General features: G+C 39.9%; 1 protein-coding gene across 9 annotated transcripts in view; it reads left to right on the top strand.

Annotated features, from left to right (window-relative positions):
- LOC108262635 (TBC1 domain family member 10A) overlaps nucleotides 1-18457 on the top strand; it is a 182809-nt gene extending 164352 nt beyond the window's left edge. For 3 of the 9 annotated variants that reach the window (XR_008394348.1, XR_008394347.1, XR_008394349.1), the window contains 5 exons: nucleotides 7974-9044; nucleotides 9173-9286; nucleotides 9414-9588; nucleotides 10109-10218; nucleotides 10345-10634. Coding sequence is in view for 6 of the 9 variants with exons in the window: in XM_053678649.1 (XP_053534624.1) it covers nucleotides 15814-15931; nucleotides 16005-16159; nucleotides 16429-16995 (840 nt within the window). In the remaining 3 variants the exon portion in view is untranslated. Of the gene's footprint in view, nucleotides 1-4016; nucleotides 4081-5498; nucleotides 7886-7973; nucleotides 9045-9172; nucleotides 9287-9413; nucleotides 9589-10108; nucleotides 10219-10344; nucleotides 10635-15742; nucleotides 15932-16004; nucleotides 16160-16428 lie in introns of those variants that run through there. The other 6 variants (XM_053678649.1, XM_053678648.1, XM_053678650.1 and 3 more) reach the window with 5 other exon arrangements.
- The last annotated feature ends 5667 nt before the right edge of the window (nucleotides 18458-24124 follow it).

Raw genomic sequence — 24124 nt, 5'->3', positions numbered from 1 at the left:
AATATTATCTACATGAGCATCAAATGATAGGCTGGAGTCAATAATCACTCCAACAAAACAGTGGCGTTATTGAGGAGTTGCTTGATCGGGTCCTGCGCAGGTGGTACTTGCGGAGGCGGTCCTTGCGCACGGGATCTGGATCGACGTCCGGACATGGTCCAGTTAATTTTTTTTTCCACAAAACTATAAGTGAACACAAAAGTTTATCTATGAATATATATACACTAAAATAACAACAATGAATGCAAACCCAATTTGTGAAGGTCAAACATAAGCACGCATCACACAGCGCTGACTGCCTCGTGCAGTGACGGTTAGCGCTTTTTCTTGTTAACAAAAACATTGTTTTTAAATGAAGAAGTGTCGATTAAATAGTTGTTTTTTTTGCATAAAGCAGAGTTAAGCTCGTCTTGGGAATACATTAAGAAGATTGAATACAAATTTTGTGTGTGTTAAGACAAAAAAAAACGTGGAACCGTCATGCTAAGCATGGTGGGGGGCAAAAAAAAACGAAGCATTTACGACCAAAAGGGTGTTTTTTTTAATGTAATTCATAGAATTTCCATACTCAAAGCACTTTTAATACTTTTTTCATGTACAAAACTTGTTGAACAATTCGATTATTATAATTTAGATAAGGTAATTATCTGACTAAAACCGGCTGGCATTTGCTCGTTACTTATTACAAACTATTTAACTAGCATTAGTTTAAAAACAAGAACACAATTCTAAACAGAACTATAAAAATAAATATCAGATTTTGCTTAAACATCCTTACTGTGACTGTATACTCCTGAGGAAAGCGCAGTTTGAAAAAACCTCCCTCACGCTGTATCAACCCACGCACACGTTTATTTTAAAATGTAAATTATATTATTTCATATTATATGGACTGATATTTAAAAAACAAAAGTCAAATAAAAGTACAATAAAACTTTTCAACATAAGACACGGTACTATTTTCAGTAGAAGAATACCAGTTCAGTTTGGGTAGTGAGATGAACATCGGCGCTACATTTTCCTCTTTGACAATTAGAAGATGGCATGAGTTTCAATTCAAAATGGCATCTGTCCTCCAGACGGCGCTCAAACACAGACAAATACAGTAACCTACAGACGTTTAAAAGCTGATAGTTTCCTAAAACTCCCTTGTGGGGAGGAAAGACTGGTAATTACACCGGTTTTTACTTATTACGAATGTTATACGACTTAAAATTAGTAATTTTTCCTGGTTTAAAAGGCTGTATTCTACTGGAGAAAATCTAAATGGAGCAACGGAATTTTAAAATGATTGTCAACCCAACAACTTGTGTTCATAATTATGGTAAATAACACTTAAATTCCTTTTAAATAATGTGAAATAAAAGTGTGTGTGTGTTGAGCTATCCTGTTTGACATTAATCTTGGTTTGCTATTTCCTTAGAAAGCTGTTAGCCTTTTTCCTAATATGGATCATTTTTGTGTTAGTCTACTCTTAATTAGGACTCTTTATTGTTTAAGATATTTAAAAATAAATATTTTATGCTTTATTGATAAATATTATATTTATCAATTAACCAACAGTATTTCTCATTGCTATTATTTTAATTCAGTTAACAGTGACCATGAGCAGAGAGAGAACATTTAACTGTTTATGACCTCCTGATTTAAAGCTTAAACAAGAAAAGATTGGTATCTGGACCGGTTTCAGCTGTAAAAATCCTGATCGGAGCATCAGTAATGAACACCATTAAACTAAAGCGCTCTGCATGTGACGGGTAAATGAACTCACCCAATCACATCCTATATGAGATTATTCAGATAAATACACAATACACACAGAGCGGTTCGAGAACTGACTCCAGCCCAGAACCATGACAGTGGAAATGTCTAATAGTGCAGCTTTAAATATATTTAAGAGGAGCAGACTTCAAACACTGAACATTGAGGTGTATTTTATTTGTTTACAAGGTAAACAGGTTAACGGTTGTTTTGTGCATACAGTCTGTAAAATGAACTGAAAATATTAGATTTAGTTTATCAGAAGGTAAATTAATGTGTCATGGATCACACTATGTTCCTAAATTCTGTCATAATTGACCAGCTCAAGTTTTCTCATGCCTACTTATATTTACTTATATTGTGGCACATTAATGTTACCATCTCTTTAAAAAAAAAAAAAAAAAGAGAGAGAAAAGAAAAAATGTTTAAAAAAAAAAAAAAAAAAACCCTAAACTTCAACTGTGCTCCTAAATTTTTGTAATTAGGAACACAAGTGCTCCTAAAAGAAATGGTCTTGCGTCTCTCCTCCTGTAAACACTGTTAAAGATTTGTAAATGATCAGGAATGTAGCACAACATGGAGGTGAAAGCAGCGGTCTGTTTATTTAAATGTGAAAGTGCAATAAAAATATATTGTCCCTAAAATCAATCAATAATCGTGATCAATAATCGAGATCTCAATATTGATCAAAATAATCGTGATTATCATTTTGGCCATAATCGTGCAGCCTACCTGCATTATTAGATAAAAATCTTAAAAGTTCACGTGACATGGACGTTAAAGTCATTTGCTTATGTCATGTTTCATGTAGGTTATTTTTGCAGGAATGATGCCGTTTGTCAAGTCATGTCGGATTTCCCACGTTAAATCATAGCACTTCTTCTCTGTCGGCACCACATGCGTGTTTGGGACGTATTTTCTCAGAGGCTTTGGCTGTAAATAATTAAATTACACACACAAAACGTCATTTTTATAAAAATGCATGCGATTAAAAAAAAATCCTTCATACAAATATGAATCATCTGGATGTAACTTACAGGCGGAGGCTAGTATGCAAATTTTTCGTGAAGATTGAAAAAACAAGTGTATTAGTCACATGACACTGTAAGAAACAAAAAGAGTAACGGTACCTGGGTGGACGACTGTAGCTTTTTACGTTTCTCTCCAGGGAAATGAAACCTCCCCCACTCCTTCTGGTAGAAGAAATACCTGAGTGAGAGGAAAAGGACTTTTTAAAGATATGACCAATATATGGTCAAAACACTTACAGACATGAGCATGTTGGTGGCGTTTGTCCAAAAAGCTTACCTTCCAACACGATCTGTTTTTTTCAGTTCACTTTTGTTTGGACGATCATAGCGCTTCTTCTCTGTTGGCAACACACACCTCTTTAGGATGTATTTTCTTGGAGGCTTTGGCTGTAAATAATTAAATTACACACACAAAATGTTGTTTTTGTTTTTTTTTTATAAAAAAATCCTTATATAGGATATCCCCCAGTATAATCTCAACGCAAAAGTTGATGATTTCCGTCATGAGATCGTGTTTGTTCTTCACGAACAGTATAATGTCTCTAAAGTACAGGGAAAATACGTTTTCTATTTAAAGTAATTATTTAAACAGAGTGAATTTGGAAGTGTCATGCTTAAAAACAAGCTTATTTATTTATTTATTTATTATTATTATTAATGAAAGGCAAAGCTGTTTTAAGAACATAATCCTAAAATCCACTAAAAAGTGGGCAAAGTGGAGTGTACTCTGTGTTTTTTTTTGGGACAGAAATGTATGGTACAGTTATAGTAGACTACATACACACTAAGTACTAATACTTATGTTCAGTAGTATGTGAACAGTTTATGTAATTATAAACGTACAAATGATAGTTTGACATTTTAAATGAGTTGGTGGACATTAGTATCCACTAGGTGGCAGCAGTGCAGCTGTTATATCGCCTCACTGAGCAGTCTAGTGCTGTCTGAAACCTCTCCCTAGATCTTTTCACATCATCAATAGGTGATGTGTGTATGCTATAAGGCTGGTCTGTTTCATCTCCTTTAACTAGAATGACTATTGTCTCATGGCCTGTAGGGGGGTTGTGGAATATATCCTTACAATTACAGGGGTCTCTGGCTAGAAGAAGTACTTTTCAGCCCTCAGAATGTCATGGAAACAATCTTTCCAGCCTAAGTTAAAATAAAACTTCAGAGACAGAAGGTTTGTAGATGCCAGAGACGGAGGTCGAGGGGTCCATGAAGAGGCGGCTCCAGCTGGCATCAGATCGAGAGTGTGGGCGCAAGAGCAGACTTTTGATAAAGGAGGGTATTTACAGTGTTTTAACTGCTGTGTTTTTTGCGCTATTTATTAATTTGTTAAAATGTTCATATTATGGTCTATTTTTAATTGTTAATAAAAGTCCTTGCTGTTTTTAAGTGGCTGAATTAGTGTGTGTGCACGCGTGTGTGTGTGAGTGTTGGTAGCTGGGTGGGTATATAGTTGTGGTCGGAAGTTGACATACCCCTTGCAGGAGAAAGAGACCCTGTGTAATCTGTTTAAACGACTTTTACGCATGTTTTGCAGAGAGATCATTTTCACCTTGCTGTTTGGGTCTCTGTCCCACACTGTTACAGTGCAGTATTGAGAGCACGAGGGAGATCGATTTTCTATCAGAAACAGTAACTATATAAAATGGACGTCAACACGCACCACTCTGTGAGGTCATTTCTCGCTCTCAACAGAGTAGTTGTGATTGTTCAGTGTTTACGACAGGGCCAAAACATTCAAGGCCATGGTGTATTTTGACTGTTCCTGTAGCATAATCTCACCAAACTGTGTGTACACGAGTCCACAGACACTGAGTCTATTCACAGTTCCATGCTGTGTAGATGTTCTGCTCATCCTCACTGTACCGTAAAGGTCAGAACCTCACATCTGTAACCTTGTAGCTTTCCTTAATCAACACGACTGCGACCAAGCTTGTGTATCACTACTATTTTTAGATCTCCGCCTCTCAAATCTATTGGCGCCCTACGCGTCCGGCTTTCAAATCTATTGGCGCCCTACGCGTCCGGCTCTCAAATTTATTGGCGCCCTACGTGGCCAGCTCTCAAATCTATCGGCGCCCTACGCGGCCAGCTCTCAAATCTATCGGCGCCCTACGCATCCGGCTCTCAAATTTATTGGCGCCCTACGCGGCCAGCTCTCAAATCTATCGGCGCCCTACGCGGCCAGCTCTCAAATCTGTCGGCGCCCTACATGGCCGGCTCTCAAATGTATTGCCGCCCTACGCGTCCGGCTCTCAAAACTATTGGTGACCTTAGCGTCGGCTCTCAAAAGTATTGGCGCCCGATCCAAATTTTGCCACGGCAAGCACCACTCACATTTTCTTCAGGAAATGTCCCTTAAAATAATAAAAAGTCTCTCACTAGGCTGTGTGTCGAGATAAACGTAAAAACATCTTGAGCTTGTGTTCACCACAGACCTTATTTCCGGCATTTAACCCAAAACCCCATTGACGGAAGTGCTAATACGCTGACTCGTTTCTGGGTTTCACGACTCATTCCTGCAGCACTCTGTAAGACGGGCTGTTGTTATCAAACCATCGAAGTAGGATAAGCAGCTTTGGTAATGATTCTTTAAATGAACCGATTCAGAATCCTTTTCTTGAATCGTTTGAGTCGTTCTCACTCGGTCAGGGTTGCACGTGTGGGTTGCTTTCCCTGCATGTGTAATCAGCACGTGTTCACAGACCGTAAATTCCGACCCCATGGTAGACACTCGACAGAAATTTCATACTAAAGTAAGTATTTTATATTTTCTGGGTCTAAACAGAGCAGAAGTATTGCTAACGTGTTGTACAGATTCTGTTGGACTGGTGAACTGTGTGGATTTGTATATTTAACCCAGTTTAATATGGCCTGCTTTGTTCAGTCAGAGACAAGTAAATCTGTTCTAATGTTCATTTATTTTAAAACACATGTTTGTTTACACATGAATACGTACTTTATGTTTTCAGAATGGTGGAGATTTGGCTCTTAACTATGGTTAAGTGGGGGGTACTATAAAATGCACAGTTCTGAGACACTATATACCTATACTGTGAAATCAGTACATGTGTGTGTTTAGAATGATTATAGCTTTTGGGGAAAAAACTATTCTTGAATCTATTAGTCCTTGTTCTGATGCACCTGTAACGTCTCCCTGAGGGCAACAGATCAGAGCCAGGGTGAGAGCTGTCCTCAATGATGGTTTTTCCTCTGCTGAGGCAACGGGGGGTGTAAATATCCATCAGGGAGGTGTTGTGGATAAAAAATGTCATAAAATAAACATAAAGGAGACCTAGCATCCAGCAAAGGGGAGAAGAAGAAAAGATGGGCACCTAGACACATAGAAGCGGGATTAGGCGGACATTGACAAATTGGAATTACACTTTAAAGATCTTTAAGAGCAGTAGTAGTCAAAAAAGTCAAAAAGAGGTATACGAGCTGAGCTGAGGAGTGCTAATACACACACACACACACACACACACACACACACGCTCGTACAGTCAAGGGCGGGCAAGTAGACACAACATACACACACATGAATAACTTTAATAATCTTATAGTAATAGAGAAACTCTCTATAAAAAAACAGAATAGTAGGATATGCAGGACAGTATGGAGGATATGCAGGAGCTTAAGCTCATCACTTCTGAGAATTCTCATCGGTGTGGATCTCGTGTGGTGGAACGGAACAATAAATCTGGACCCTTGCTTCTTCTCACTCACGGCTGGTGTCTTTTTTTTCTATCTCCAACTGGGCTCAGAGGTAGATGTGAGTGTTGGCTTCTATGTTGAATTTTAAGTGTTTTTGGGTAACAGGCTATATTTGAGCCAACAGAGGGGAGAGGTAATAAATAAACTTATAAATGTGATTACTTGATGACCGTAGACAGAACTCTATAAATGTGAAATGTTTTGTTGAAGTTCAGATGAATCTCTGATGTACAGAATATTCAACAGAGTTCTGCAGAAAGATTTTGAATGCCTGTCATTCACCAGAACAAATTTGCAGTTGAACAGTCTGTCTAAAAGAAAAAATCTAAACACACAATATAAAATTCCTGCAGTGTGAATAAAGCCTTTGTGTTGCTTTTAGCAAACATGTCGAGTACTCTCGGTTCAATGTACACAATTTACCCCATTTAAATGCATTTTGGAAATTGTTCCACATGGCCTTAAAGTGTGAATATTCACTGTATGCCAAATAAGTAATCAAAGAATGGAACTGAATTTTTTCTTCTCTAACGGACCATTAATCACAATTATAAAAGATGATGCATCAGGTACAAAGTATCAGGGTTTTTTCCCCCTCTTTTTCCCACAATAGTTGCATGATTTTTGCTACACCCTTTCCACCGTGTGTGTGTGTGTGCGCGCGCGCGCTACAAATCACTTTGAGGTAAAAATATTTTAAGGCAGCCACTTTCACCTTCCTACAACAATTGGTGACTGGTCTGAGGTGAAGCTTCTTGTCATGTTACTGTGGTCATGGATCACATTGTGGGGATCTCTGTAATGTAACCATTTCTGTAATTATCCTTACCTGCTTTTGTGCTTCTGTGTCTTCTGTTGGTGCTTTATTCTGCTTTTTAGGGCCCGAGCACCGCTGCTGCAAAGCCCTATTGGATCTGCTGTTTATTATTGGGGCAGAGCACCGAAGGTGCAGCGCTTCCGGTGACCACCGGAGGGCGCATGCACCGGAGGTGCAGGGCCCTATTGATTTTCTGGTGTTTATTGTTTATTTCATGCATTCTTGTCGTTTTTAAGGGCCTAAACATGGCTGAAAACTCCCAAAACTCGGTAGACGCGCCAGCACCAGTGAAAATGTAACTTACATTGGGCATGGGCATGGTCGAGGAGCTCCTTAGCACCCCTGAAGGCAGGCAATGGTCGGGATGAAGTTGCTCCGATGTGCACGATTTACTATATATATATATAATTAGATAGATATGGGGTAATAAAGTGTAAAATATAGATAATTCACAATAATTTAATATCAGATATCAGTTAGATTCAGCTTCGGACACAAGTTCCAGGTACTGATCGAGAAGGAGTGGATCAGCTTCGGACACAAGCTGACCTCGGTGCGTATGAGCAGTGAGGGCGTGGCTGTGTGTGGGTGCGTGAACGCATGTATATTTAACCCCATCTTTCTCTCTCTGTGTTTCTCAGCGTGTCGGCCTTGGAGATGAGAATCACGCCAACTCGGAACGATCCCCTCTCTTTGTGCAGTTCATCGACTGTGTGTGGCAGATGATGAGACAGGTCAGCTACTGATGCTTTACACCACAACACTGTTGAATTCTCCAATCTGATTGGTCAGAAGGCGTTGGAGACATTTCTGGAACAGCAAGATTCTGATTCCTGCTGCAAGGGAAATTACAGCTTTATAGTGATGTGCTCGTTCTCGTTCCTATAGTAACAGCTCATTGACAGGGTCTAGTATGGCGTACGCAATACATATTCTAAGCTTAATCGTAAACATATTATAAACATGTCACTTAAAGAAAAAGACGTATGATCATTGTGATCTAGTTAAGATTTATAAGTTATCTATTTATGGAAGTTTTATGGAAGTAGTCTCCAGTGTCACGGCAGAGAGGACATTGCACTTTCCAGTTTCTCAGTAACATTGCAAGTCTTATTAATTTCAAGAGTTAGGGGGAAAAAAGAGAGGCTTGTGAGGGAACTATTGTTTTATTTTAATGTTATAAAGTAAGAGATCATAATGAGAACTAACTCTCTTTTCCAGGACATTCCAAATTGTTCTTTGGCTATGCCCCATGTTTGTGCAATGGTTCAGACCGGTTTTTCCTCTTTTCGCAGCTTCAAAATGGCTTGCTTTTCTCCCATAGACAGCTCTCTGGTCTTCATGTCGGTTTATTCTTTTTAACAACAAATGCTGTCTCCACAGGTGAAACCCAGGGCTCAAACCAAGAGAAGACATTCAGAGCTATTCATTGTTTAAAGTCCATTTAACGAGGTACACCTGGCCAGCAAGAAAAAAACATCAGTCACTCGTTCCAGTATTTTTGAACAGTTAATGAATAGGATGGCTTCAAAAAAGCTGCCATATTTTAAGCTGTGTAACACGTCTAGATGTAAATATGAGGAAATGAAAGCTGAAATTCTGATCTATCGTCTCATATTCGTCTTTTATCTCAAACCCAAATGTCTTCAGTATACAGCAAAAGCAAGTGAATTGGCCTTGATGTTCCAATACTTTTGAAGAGGACTCTAATTGTAAGAATTAAATATAATTTCCGTACTGAACAAAAGACTGATTATCTGTTCAGGCACTATTGTGCAGATCCGCATTTAAGCATCTTACTATACACTGTTAAACCCAGTGTTTGTGTTCTTTCTTTCAGTTTCCTTCTGCTTCTGAGTTCAAAGAGCTTTTTCTCATCCCCATCCTGGATCGCCCCTACAGCTGCCTGTTTGGTACATTCCTCTACAGCAGTGAGCAGGAGAGAATGGAAAAGGTACGCTCCACGTTTCTCCACTAATGGGCGGAGGCTTTCCAGCCTGTCTGATTTTTCTGAATGGAAAGGAATTTGTCTAAGTGTCTTATGACTTCTCTCTCTGTCTCTCTCTCTCTTTTGTTTTTAGGAAGTACAGGGTAAAACAGTCACTGTGGTCCTACGTTAACAGTCAGCCGGAGGACTTCACTAACCCGTTCTATGTGGACTGTAAAAACCAGGTGCTGTATCCACTGGCCAGTCTCACACATCTGGAGCTCTGGGTGGGTTATTATGTGCGTTGGAACCCACGCATGAGACCACAGGTGCTTATACTGCAAACCACACTCTATGAAATTCTGGGGAAATGCTCAAAAATAGTGTTTCCAATATATACCAAAATACCCAGTTACTTGTATAACTGAACAGTGTCACTTCAGACACATGATGAATGTCACTTTTTATTTCTAGATGTTTCTGGGTTTTAACACCAAGTTTGCTTTAAAAAAACAAAACAATTTCTATCAGCACAAAGCTAAAACAAACACAAAAGCTGGAGTAATGGGTCGGTAAGCATAAAAAGTGCTGTACACAGTGGAACTGGACACACGAGGATCTCTGACACTGTTGACTCTTCAGTGGTTCCATTTTCAGTTCTAGTTTGTAGGTACAGGTTTCAGTCTTCAACAACATTGTAGTTTTCTTTTTAAAATGCACTCCTTGGTTGTGCTCACTGCATTACAAACTCAAATCCAACATTGTGAGATTATTTTTTTTAAGTGTGTTGAAATGGAGTTTTCTTGTGATTCCCCTATATTCCTGTATATTTCATGATTGGCTGGTTAGAAAACTACATGAACGTACAGGTGTTCCTAATAAAGTGGACGGTGAGTGAACATGACGTGGCTGAAACGATTTCCAAAACACTTCAGGAGCAGCTAGCGATAAAGATTAAGGTTACACCGGCTTGATGATTGATCTTTTAATAATGCTACATAAATAAATAGAAAGCGAATGGAATGATTTAGAAAATCGGTGTCCCAGAACGAAACTGATGTTTGTGTGCTTTGTTGATTATGTAGATGCCGCTTCATCAGAATCTGAGAGAGTTATTGTTTTTGCGTGAAGAACGTGGAGGAGCTCCAGAGAGAGGCCACGTCATCCTGCTCCATCTCCTCATCCTCAGAGCATACTTCTCCCTCCTCACATAGTGGTACACCACTTCACACTGCTGTCTAAATACACACGCGCACACACACACATACATACATTTAAGAGCACACACTGTCTTTACTCAATGAATACACTCAGGCACAAGTAGGGAGTGGATGAGTATGAAGCGGGCACACACACACACACACACACATTCCTGTTTGCAATTTTTTTAACTATAGAGAAGTAACCTAGTGTCACATTTTATAAATCTTTAATACTTCAAAATGGATCTTGGATCAATGAGGTTTTCTACTGTTCTCAAGGATTGGCATGCTGTGCATCCTGAGATGCTTTTCTGCTCACCATGTATGTAAAGAGAGCTTATTTGATGTTACCATGGCCGTCCTATTAACTTGACCCAGTCTGGCCATTCTCCTTTCGTCAACAAGGTGTTTCCACCCCGAGAACTGCCACTTACCGGATGTTTTTCACACAATTGTGTGTGTGTGGAAATCCTAGGAGAGCCGCAGTTTCTGGAATACTCAAACCAGACCATTTAGAATCTACAACCATGCCACGGATAAAATCACTGGATTACATTCTGGTGTTTGATGTGAATATTGACTGAAGCTCTTCATCTGATCCTGCTTGATGTTGTACACTGTGGTGTTGCTATATGATTGGCTGATTGGATAATTGTATGAATGAGCACATGTACAAGTGATCAGTGAGCACATCTATCTACCATAGAGGTATTTTGGGGCAATACTTGACAATGTACCTGACTTTGTTAGATTTGTGGCCAAGTTGAAGAAGCTTTTGACATCCCAATGGAAAATAATAAATAAAACAATCCAGGACAAATTCACTTTCAGTCTTTTATTTTTACATTGTTTTTTTCCCCCTTAATGTTAATCCCTTTCTACAGAACCCGTCCAAACTTCATATGTCAATGCAGTAAGCAAGATAAACTGTCTACAGCTGAAGAATCTAAGCATGCATCTGTTTTCACCCTTATAGAAAAAGTTTAGCAGTTCCTATCCAAAAGACACCAAGAGCCCAGATGTCCTTAGAAACTAAATGTAACCTCCAACTCGTGGCCTTTTCAGAAACTCGATTCCCAGACGTCGCCACACTGATCACAGTGCATCCTTCAAATCCACCGTGCAGCGGAAATGGACCAGTCGATTTAAACGGATTGTTGAAAATGTACGTTGTTCAAGGCATTTTTGGATTTGAAATTTCGCTACAAACAGAGTCTGAACAGTCGCCAGAATCTGAGGCAAAAACACACGAAGGAACGAGATCACGTCGTCATTGCCTCGTCTCTGGTGTTCTACATTTTTGACGAAAGTAACACCAGAGATGCTGCGTTAAAATGGTCAAGAAAATTACACCAGAGTAAAAAAAATCTCATTGTGTTAGATTATAAACATCGACTGAAACTCTCGATAGGACGTGACACTGTTGGAGAGTTGCATACGAGCGGACATTCAACAATATTTAGTAGAAGCCTTGTGGATGTTTTCGTCTGTGTTCGTCTGTAATATACTGGACTGTCCTACCAAGAGTTCGACCACATACACATTCAACTGAAGCTCATACAGTCAGCATACTGAACTCTCCTTTTTGCCATAGTGCGGCCGCTTAACAGGATAAGGCCTCAGAAGTCAAGCACCAGCAGCTTGTGGCTAAAAAGCTGCAGCAGAATTGAGCTCGGTTAGGAGGTGACGGGTGACGGAAAAAAGCCGGGGAACCTCGGAAAGGAAAACAGGGCTGTGTTCCAAATCTTTTATCGCCTCCTCTTCAAACTCCAAAAACCTCTGGGCCCTACAGCTAAATCCAAAGCTGAGGAAAACAACCGTTCTACTAAGAAGGCCTTCTCAAATACAACGTTTGAGCGAAGGGAGGAAATGATCAAACACAGATCAATTGGAACACAGCCCATACAGCAAAACCGTAAAAGGTGCCATAGAGCGTAAATGATTCAAAAAGACACAAATCTAAGCCCAGTACAACCAGTTGAACATGAATAACACGCAAAGCACATTTCACAAGCATGATATCTTTCAAAAATGTCCAAAAGTACAAATTCCCTAATAAAGGAAAAAGACATGTTTGTGCTAACATGTAAGACTTGAGTTTCCACATCTTCCAAACAAGTACACTTCAGCGTCTTCCTTACTGTAAGCTCGGCTCTGCAAATCTGCTACCACTGTTGTACCAGTAAACACACACAGACAGAGCAAGTTAGCAAAGATCGGTCAACAAGGTTTCTTCAACACAACCACCTTTTTATACACGTACGCTCACTTCATATTGTCAGTCCCTTTTTAAAAGTGAATTAAACCATGAGCAGCTATCTTCTCAAAAGTCCGGTCAATTTCAGAGCACAAAAAAACTGCCTATATACACGACAATTCAGTCCCATGTCTCTGAAAGAAATGCAGAGCACAAATGTACAAATCACTGCAATTTTTCTTACATGTGAAAAGGATGCTTGTAAAAAGATGATAAATCTTCACTGGGAATTACTTTAAGGTCATCAACAATTAATTTATAAATCAGGGGAGCCTGGCTCTGGTCCTGAATTCCTGTGATCATGCACAGTGTGATGATTTCTCATCTAACACTCCTACCTAATGACCAGAGGACTTAAATCGGGTGTGATTCAGGAAAATTCCCAAACTGTACTGGACTGTAATCTTACAGGACCACAGTAAGGCTTCCCTGCTCTAAAGCGTTTCCTACAGAAATATTTATTTGAACATGATGTGGATAATCTAATCACAGACTCTGGATTAACGGTGCACACAGCGATGCTTTCACACAAAAGTGTGATGGACACTAAAAAGCTGGAGCAGCACTAATGCATGAATAGTTTGTCTCAGAGTTTGTACTTTCAATTAGAAACACATTAAACCTCTGCACAGTTTCCAACTTCATATGAATAATATTGTAAACAGTCGTATTAGTGAGAATGAGGACAAATGGTTAAATATTCACAGAAAGTTTGACTTAGTCACAAAGCAGATGTCCCTCCCCCACCCCCCACTGAGAGCATGTATGCATTGAGCAGTGCTCCCTCTTCAGGCTGGGAGATGTATCACAGGTTACACCACGTTGTCTTCTGTGGGCGGCTCAGCACTGGGGGGCTGGAGGAGAGTTTGTTGAACTGTAAAATGACATTTTCACTTAGGGGTGTACTCACTTTTGTTGCCAGCGGTTTAGACATTAATGGCTGTGTGTTGAGTTATTTTGAGGGGACAGCAAATTTACACTGTTCCACAAGCTGTACACTTTACATTGTAGCACAGTGTCATTTCTTCAGTGTTGTCACATGAAAAGATATCATCAAAAAGTACCATAGCAGGCTGAGTGTTTCACATCAACAAAGGTCAAGCGTGCTCATTAGAATATCAGCCTGGAAAGTTTTCAAATCGGTCTTATCAGTGTTTTTTTGCTCGCTCATTCACACTTTGCACTATGGTTACGATAACAGTCTATCCTTCTGCCCAACATGGATAAAACTGGCCACGTCAGCCATTTTGACAGCTTGTGGTGTTGTCTGGTTAAAAATGTGTGTAAGTTTATATTCTAGATTATATTTGTAGTACATCTCCTTGCACATGCACTTTTTCCCCTTAATAGTACAGGGACATACTTGTGCATGAAAAGCAGATAGAACAGTATAATCAAAAAGAGTGCGAAGAAGGGGAAAAAAGTAGAGTACTCGTGACCCCGCCCTCCTTTAAGCCAACCAATGAAAGCAAAGCTCGTTATCAAACAAAATCAAGGTCTACAAAATAACCTGTTGGGAGAACACCACATATAAACACTACACCTTAAAGTGATTAACATCCTATATAAGGTTTGCATAATTATTAGCTTCTCCAATTCAGGAAAATGGGTCAAAAAAAAAAGGTCAGAAATTGTAAAATGCCTATCAGGGGGCTGCAGCACACTGACGATCGCAAAATTATTGAGGTGTGACCTCCCAAGAAAAATGCTTTGTGATGAATACTCGACAGGGGGCAAAAAACCACGGAGAAGAAAAGGCGCTAGTTGACTGCAAAAGACTAAGAAGAATAAAACGTGAGAGAACCCATTAGCCAGCACTGCCACCATGTTTCAGAACTGCAACCTTCCGCGAGTGTCCAGAAATACAAGGTGGCAAGTGCTCAGAGACATGGCTACAGTAAGGAAGGCTGAAATACAACCGCCACTGCATAAGACTTACAAGCTGAAGCATCATGACTGGGCCAAGAAATACCTGAAGACCGTTCCTTATAGGTTTCATGGACCGATGAAATAAGAGTGACTATAGATGGAGCAGATGGACCTTTTCCGTCTGGTTAAAGATGGACTGAAAATGAACTCCCAAATCTACTGCCAGTTTGTAGAAGATCCTTTCTTCAACAATGGTACAGGAAGAAGTCAGCAACGTTCAAGAAGACCATGATCTTTATGCAGGACAATGCTCCATTCAGCTAAAATGGATCATGAACAGATCAAGAAACTGACATTCAATGGAAGGCTCACGGCGGTTATTGAAAAGAAGGGTGGCTACATTCATCACTGAATAGCTTTGAAGGGACAAAATAGTTCATTGTTACTTCACTGAATAACTTCCTGAGAAATTACATTTTTTTATTTGTTAAACCTTCTATTTTGTTGGGAAAGAAACATTTAGGATCAACTGAGACCACTGTATTTGTTCACCAATCAAATTAAGCTGAGAAGTACCATTTGCCATGTGTTTGGGGTTTTTTTTCTTTTTACAGGCCTAGTTAAATAAATTGGAATATAGAAGTACAGTAGAAACGAGAAACCGGACTGAATGCACGTTTTTAAAACGGCTATAGTTGTGTATCCGTGGATTGCAGGCGTGAAAAAGTGAAAAACTGAAATCTGACTGAAGCGAATGTAGTTCAGTTCAGTCTGAAGTTGTAGAGGAAACATTCGCACTCGGTAATTTAGTTTTGTAACGCCACACAGATCATAAGCTCTGTTAGAAATTATATATCGGAGCTACAAACCCCACCCTGCTCCGCTGACTCAACACCGCCATCTTGTGTTTGTGTGTATGTGTTGCTGTGTTCATGAGGCAGTTTTGCTTAGTGTTTTCTTTAAGGTTTAATGTTCTATATTATTGTGAGTGTGTGTTTATGTATTTTAGTGTGAGCTGTAGTTTTGCTTTGTAATTTTACGTGTTTTGTTTGCACAATGTATTATTAGAAACAGGGCTTCTCTGTATAGGAGAACAGTTGTTTTGTGTTATTAACAGCAAGTTATATCGCTTATTGTGAACCGTTATGTGTGCAGGAGGCGGTTCAGCTGGACGGAGAGATCCTGCATGCGCTGTGAAGCGAGTGTGTTCTGTGGCGTATCGGCACATGGACAAGCACAAGATCGAGCCGGTGCTCTACATGATGGAGTGGTTCATGTGCGCCTTCTCCAGAACTCTGCCCTGGGCCTCGGTCCTCAGAGTGTGGGACATGTTCCTGTGTGACGGTCAGACACAAACACACACTTGTCCTTCTTTTCTTTCTGTGTTGATTCTCTCTCTCATTCTTTCTTTGTGTAGGAGTGAAAATGATATTCTGTGTGGGTTTGGTGGTGTTGACGTCCATGCTGGGTACTCGGGATAAGCTCAAGGCCTGTCCGGGTCAGTATGAGACCGTGGAGGTCCTCAGAGCGATTGAGCCTAGATACATGCAGGAGGGCTTCTTAGTGCTCCAGGTAACACAACAGAGAGAAGGAGGAGGAGGATGATGATGGGTCTCTCACTACTGTAACATTTCCTGTCATTACTGTAACTATGCGAGTCCATGCCATGGTGATCAAGCATGTTTTATCCATCATCACCTTCATATTTCTACAAAATTAGCATTCATAAATATTTATCATCGTCTTTTACATGACGTTGTAATGAAGCCCATCCTAACACATTAAGTACAGTAGAATGACATTCTATTCCAGTTCATTTTTGTGACTGATTTTTGCTGTAGGTTCTGGAGTTGCAGGTATCGGCACAGGACGTGGAACATGAGCAACGCATGCAGCTGAAGCGCTGGAAGAAGAAGTGCGGCGAGCCCGGCCCCAAACTCCCTCAGAGAATGCACAGTGCTCGCACCATCATGGCCACCGAGCCTCATACACACCAAGACCTCCGCCAGAAACCCACCATTATGGTCCAGTACCCATCGGTCCCTGAGGAGAAGTCCGAGCCGAACCTCAGGAAGAAGAGAGGGAGCCTGAAGAAAAACCAAGCCCTCAGTCCTAACCCCTACGCTCTACCTGGTGAGTCTAAACCTGGTCAGATATTGGACATACAGCTTCTGAACCAGGAAAATCTCAATCTTGTACTTCCAAATACACCATCACATCCACCACGGCTCCCTACAATGCAGGAAAATCAGGTCAAAGAGACGAGCACTTCTACAGAGCGACTCGTGCAGCGTCCTCGAATTCCTCCATCGATAAGAAACTGGCGGAATCTATCCCACTGCAACATCTATCCCTCCTTACTGCTCCTGTACACGGATCACCTTCAGCGTAGCGTCCTCACCTGCTGAAATGTGCTCCTGTCCAATCCAGAGAACCTGACCATGATGAGCTCCCTAATAATACATAAAACTCAGCCACCATTTTGGATCCATCTACAGACTCAAGCCCTCTGCTAACGCACAACGCACCTGCCACCCACGACTCGCCTGCTGCTCCCGAGTACAAAAAGAACACTCATTGATTTTTTTTTTTTGTTGTGCGTGTTAAACAGTGTGATACGTTGAGGAATTGATTATTGGCACACGTCTACTGAATAGCAAGGATCGTTAAGTCTTTAACGTGTTATAGTTTACACCGGAGGAACTGCAAACAATCTGAGAGAGGGAGAAACCCGTCAGCTACTAGAGGGCACACTTGGTCCAAAAATGTACACACACTCCACAAAAACTCTGCAGTGCCTGAGGACTGTTTACTCGCTCCAGTCTTCAGAAGGGAAACTACCTACAGATTCACTTTTGAAAGACTTTCACAGGCATCACAAACATTTGTTTATATTACACTCGTATCAATTTGGCAGGTTTTTTTCTTCTTAATCCGAAGCAACCACCACTTCTTTGTGTTTGTATTTCACAAATTTCCTTACCACATCTTACAAGAGCTGCACGACAATCACAACAATCCTGTACAATAGGCACAGCCTTTTCATTAACATAACCTCAGTGAAATATCCTCTGTCTGTATACTTTACACGCAAACAAAACAACTCAAGCTGAGAACTTTATTGCTGATTCACGTTATACCACACCGCCTTCTAATATAGATCTGATCTATATTATATATACGTGTACCTTAGATAACGCCTCTCTGAACGCCATGGTGGGACGTTCCCGAGTTGAAGTACTGTACAAGTCCTAAGCATTAGATCACCCCAATTACTCTTGTATACTCTTTCCATACCATCGTGATCTTTGCCTGACGAAGCCATACACAAATCATAATTGACATTTGGGGCCTAATTCTAAAATCACCACATACCAAATGCACAACCATTTTGTCTTGCTGCCATCACAAAATAAAAATGTTTAAACCTTAAGTAACAGAGTCATGGAGGGTGTATATATTTTTCCACACTACATGAAGTTTGGGGATCCTTATAGACTGTGGAACAGAAGTGTACTCAGTGTGTCTCCGCCGTTTTATTTCATATTGGAGTACAGCCATTTTTCTTTTTTACCATTAAGGATGAAACACTTGTTTCTTTTAAAACACCGTCTTTAAATGTTTTTCTACCTCCTAACTAAACCCTCGGACTTAAGACACGATCTTTGGAGCTGTTGACGCCCTGCTCAGGGTTAAACAACAACGTCTTTACATTACCTTCATTAATAATTTGTCAATCTATCCTCTTGGTTTTTTTATTTTTTTTTTGGAGCAAAAGTCAGGTCCTCTCTCATTTCAACAGGTCCTCTTGTTGGTGAATACACAGCAATCGTCTAAGGGTATTAGCATTTCTCGGAGCAGACATTGTAACAGATAGTTGCAGAGTTTCTTCTGTGTTTTAACCACAACGTCTTAACCATTATTTTAACACTGAGACACATGACTCCCTTTAATTCGTTAACAAACACATTTGTAAGAATTCTGGTCAGCAAAACCCCCAAAAGAACACCTGTGTGTCTCTCTCTCACACCCACCCCCGCACACCCACATGGTCATCAGAGGTCATAAATGTACTGCTGGGACATGGGATGTCAAAGCATAGACGAAAGCTTATGTATTTAGCGATAGTTCTGTGTAAGTATCCTCGTTGGCGGACCATTTTCTGAAATCTTGTTTATAGTTTAAACAAAATGCACGACTCTTTTAAAACACCGTCTTTAAAAAAGGTTTTTCACCCTTAAATTAACCTGGTTAGAAGGTAGGATATGTAATACATATTTTCATTTTCTTCAGGCATATTGTCACTTCAGTCTTCACAACAAATAACACCGAAGGTTTTGACCTTTCTTTCAGTAAAAGAGAACAACGACATCATACAGCCTTGAAGGACTGTAGAAATTTTTATTTTATCATCCTAAAGGGTTAGGTTTAGAAGGCATGTAATACGCGCGTTTCTTATAAAACACCGTCTTTAAAACGTTTACCTCCTAAAGGGACCTATTTAGAAGGTATGTAAAAACTTTTTTTTCTTTTTGAACATTTGAACATCGGGTATATCAATGTTTCAGAGTATTTATTTCAGTAAATTTTTATTCAAAGTCATGCCAATTTCTCAAAAGTGCAATCAATAAAGTTTAATTTATTTCACAAGCTTACATTCTGCTCATTTATGTTCACATTCATCCATCATGTATTTTCTAACAGCGGAGCGATACAAAACAAACCCCCACAATCTAAATTTAATGTGTGGTTGCAAGATAAAAATTCTAATTTATTGAATTAATTAAATATTTAAAGTTGTACACATTATTTTGATGAGTTGTGTTGACATAATAATGTTGATAATTACATCAACTTAACATTGTGTGTAATTTCTGAATTAATTGATTTAAAACAAAATTTACGTCATAGTACATTTACATTTATTCATTTAACAGAGTGTTAGAGGACCTGTAGACTGAACAAATACTAAGGACATTACAATGTGATTATCATTTCACTTACCATTAAGTTCTACTAAAGCAATGAATTTGGGGCATGTTCTCAATAGTGATATGACCAATAGTGGACTCGTGTATAGTATAAAATGTATCTAATACATTTGATGGACTATTTTGCGCTACTACACGTAGCTACCGCTAGTCATATTTAGCAGTGTAATTTGAATATCTACTCTTTAGTTTACCGTAGCAGTGGATAAGAAGGAAAAAGTTTCATTTGACAAATCTGCTCATCTAGAGAGGGCTTTTCATTTGTGCTATAGGAAAGATAAGCATGATTACATTTCTGCTTATTCATGTAAACCTCAACTACATTGTGTAATCTAATTTCATGTATTGATACATTTTTTATTTTATTTTTAAAAATCTTTTGTCATTCCCACACGTAGCCTTCTAGCTCCACAGCCTTTGGACTGTGGATAGTAGATAAAAGTAGTAGACACAGTGTGCAATATGTGCAATGTTCAGTACGTCATATAATAATAATAATAATAATAATAATAATAATAATAATAATAATAATAATAATAATAATAATGAGTCTTTATTGATCACATATACATTACAGCACAATGAAATTCTTTTCTTTGCATATCCCAGGTTGTTAGGAAGTTGGGGTCAGAGCACAGGGTCAGCCATGATACAGCACCCCTGGAGTAGAGAGGGTTAAGGGCCTTGCTCAAGGGCCCAACAGTAGCAGTGCTGCCCCCATCTTGAATCATATTATCGTAAATACTTAAATGTGCAGTCATTTGTTTCTTTTTTTCACTTTTTTATTCATTTCCTGCTATTCAGGCTCAGAGTCATGTAGGCTGCATTGAATTTTATTTTCAATTCCCTCATCTCTTTTTCAGTGACTTTATCACTAGCACGTTGCACTGCTTTCACGATTGGGGTGGCACGAGGGGCAGACCTAGCAATGACACAATCCCTGGCGGTCTCATGTTTTGTACTGTCTCCATGCTTCTTTACGGTTTCTTTTTTAAAATGACTCGAACTGGTAATGAACTCTGTTTTACCAGCAATATCTTGTCCTGCTTTAGCACAAAATGTGCAGTACATTTTCCCTTTGTCATAACGTAACCAGGCGAACTCTTGTAGCCAAGCTGATTTAAACTGTCTTGTCGGGATGAGAGCTGCAGAGACTGGAGAAGACTCAACTCGCTGCGCTTGGCTGTCATCATCTGTAAAAGATTGCACACCGATTGAAACGGGCTGGGATGACTCAAATGTCACTTGGGAACTTTCACTGGTCGAGTTGGTCTCAACATCGTGGGCATCTGATGTAGAGGAGGCAGGGTTTGGACAGGCAGGGAATGAGGAAAAAGTCTGATATTTTTCTTGTCAGCTGACTAACGTTAGTTAACTACGCAGTTAGCTAGCCTACATATAACGGATAAATTCACATTCTAACAAACTAAACCACATCAAACTAAATTAAACACCTTTAATAAAAAGGCTCAGGCAGGGTTAGGTTAGGGGATGACTCAACCCAACACTCAACCCAACCCAACACCTCCCACTTGGTGTGGGAGGTGGCACAGGCACAAAACCTTGTCCTTCATTCTGTATATATTTCTCTATATGTATTTAACATTCTATGAGAAAATATCAGTTGTATAAAAAAATGGAAAATAAATTATATCATTTTTTTAATCTATATATTGTGTTAAAAATGAATTCTGCCACTTTAAAAAAAATAATTTTCATGAATCTCATGAAAATGAATCACATGAAAATGAATCAACGTAAATGAATCACATGTAAATGAACCATATGAAAATGAATAAATAAATTAAAGACTTTAAAAAAAAATCTGTCTAAATGTAAGACGTTCTAGGTGAGGTTAACTATTGGGGGTTGGAGGATCAGTTTAGAGAACATATTATTTGTTTCTGATGGTTAAGTTCAGGGTTAGGGTTGGCCCCTAAGTTTCAACATTGTAAAAGGGAGTTTTTATTGGTTAAAAATTAGGTGATTAGAGTTTATTGTTTGGGTAAGCCCCTAGATTTCAAGATAAAAAATGGTTTTAATGGTTGGAATAGAAGTTCTAATTGGGTTTAAGGGTACTGGATCTATGTTCCCCATCCCTATTGTCCAACTTGTACAGATGAAATTTAATCTGGCCCAAATTTAGGGCCGAACCAGGAAAAAGTTCCATTAATTTTGTCCATGTTCCCTCTCAGATCCTTCTTCCTATTGATTACTCCCCTCCCCCCTGAGAAGAAATGCCTTTCTCTCTATTAATATATACCCCCACACACATTTATATATAATATTATATTATATTTATATTTTTGTGTCACGATATGGAGGTTGAGACGGATGCAAGTGCAGATTTTTTCAAGTTTAACAAAGAACTAAACAAAATACAAAAGACACTGACATTGGGGCAAAATACTGTGGCAAAGACTAAACATAAACCAAAGAGAAAAACACAGCACCAGGGACAAAGGTAAAGAAAGACAAACGTGAGACAAAGAGTGCAGTGAAAACTGGCTAAATACACAAGTGCTTACCAGGAATGTGATCCAGGTGCAGGTGGTCATGTGACTGTGATGCAGTGGCTGCTGGGAACTGTAGTTCAGATTTCCTTCTCTGATTACATGACATAATGGTGAATGGTGTACTATGTAATATTACTCTGTGCGTGTGTGTGTGTTTATACAGAGGCTGAATGTGTTGGCCACTCTGGTTCAGGGTAACTTACCCAAAATACATCAGCGCAACATCACAGCTCTCATTACTGTGGATGTCCACGCCAGAGACATCGTCACGGAGCTCGTCAATGAAAGGGTACAGACGGCTACAACCTTCTCTTCAGAGCGAAGGGAATCATGGGTGTGGTCAGATCTGATTGGTCAGAAGCTGTTAATAAATCTTTTAAAAATAACTGCAGCTCTAACAGCAGTGCATATGCAAATCAGTTCCCAGGTTTATACAGTATGAACGCACTCATTATAAACTATCCACGCTATATCGTCAGTGAGAATGCCCAATTCGTATACAATGAGATCGTATATATATCACATGTCTTTGTGTATGTGTTCACGTAGGTGGACTCGAGCAGTAACTTTGAGTGGCAGAGGCAGCTGTGCTAATACTGGGACGTGGATCTGGATAAGTGCGTGGCCAGAATGGCTCTGTATCAGTACGTCTACGGATATGAGTACCCGGGAGCCTGCCTGCGTCTGGTCATCATCCCGCTCACAGTAAAGACGTGTTAACAATACGTTAAGAATTCATAATGCATAATGTAGTGTAGTGCATGTTATTATAATAATATTTATTTAAATACTATGCGTAATGCATTACGGAGGCTTTATAACATGCTTCGAATGCGTTTATCGCTCATTATAGGCGTGTGAAAGAGTGAAGTCTTAAAGATACGTTTGTGTGTGACCTTTCCATCAGGAACATGTTTAATGTAAAAAAAAAAAAAAATCTTCTTGGAAATGACATGCTTGTGCTTGTTTGTGATGGTTTTTAGGACCGGTGCTATCTGTGTCTGATGGGTAACACCTCGAATAACATGTGTGTAGAAGGTGTGAGCTTGATCCTTTCACCGTTAGCCAGGCAGAGCGTCTTGTTGTTGTCCAACACGGCGGTAATTTTCTCAATCCACAGGCACGTCCACAGGTACGTCACTCACCACCCACTTGTGCGTGTCGGCGATGTCACTGCCGAGGGACGTTTGATGGCACTCCACTCCAGTGTGAGAGGGTCGTCTTCACCATACAGCTCGTCCAAGCTTACTGACTGTGGGTTGAGCACGTCGGTCTCGATGGGCTTGTAGAAGGGATTCACCTCGCAGCCCTCTGTCTCGTGGAGGGTGCGCAGTGCGTCAGCGAGGGCACGGTACGCTGTGGTTTTACCGCCTCTTGTAGGGCCCACCAGCAAGACGCCCTGGTGCACCAGCATGGTCTCGTACAGCTGGATCACCTTGGCGGTCATGCTGGAGACGGGCTGCAGTGAGTGGACGCATAGAGCTGCCTCGATGTTCGACTGAAGCGCGCCGTAGTCATGCTCGGGGACGCCCACACCAGGAAAGAGGTCCGACAGAATACCGTTAAACGCACACAAGAAAGATTGGATTGACTCGATTGACACTAGGTTCAAGATTTTCAGATTATGGATGTTCAGATGTTCCAGGATTCTTTACTTTTCATCTGGTATAACATTACAAGGTGCTAATGTTATATACTTTAAATGTTTTAAAAAAAGTTATATAGTATATAATTACAGCTTTTTAGTTGCAAAGAATTTGCAAATGTCAGTTAATTGTATTTCCTAATTTGTCCTGGAATTTCCTCCTAGTGCCTGATTCCAGTGATCCTGTGATAATGACCTTTGATACTCCATATGTAAGCTTTGGCGTTCTTTACTATTTATCAATTTATTTTATTTTAAGTTCTGCGTCATCCTTGAGTAACTTGGGCAGGTTGGAGTATCGTAGCGCTCTAATCAACACCACGTTCTCACTCAGGTGTGGGTTCTCTCGCATCAGAGACCTGGAACACACACACACACACACACA

This window comes from Ictalurus punctatus, unplaced genomic scaffold, assembly GCF_001660625.3.
Source record: "Ictalurus punctatus breed USDA103 unplaced genomic scaffold, Coco_2.0 Super-Scaffold_100046, whole genome shotgun sequence".
Taxonomy (NCBI): domain Eukaryota; kingdom Metazoa; phylum Chordata; class Actinopteri; order Siluriformes; family Ictaluridae; genus Ictalurus; species Ictalurus punctatus.
The sequence above is the reverse complement of the archived record's forward strand: the minus strand, read 5'-3'. Positions and strand labels throughout refer to the sequence as shown.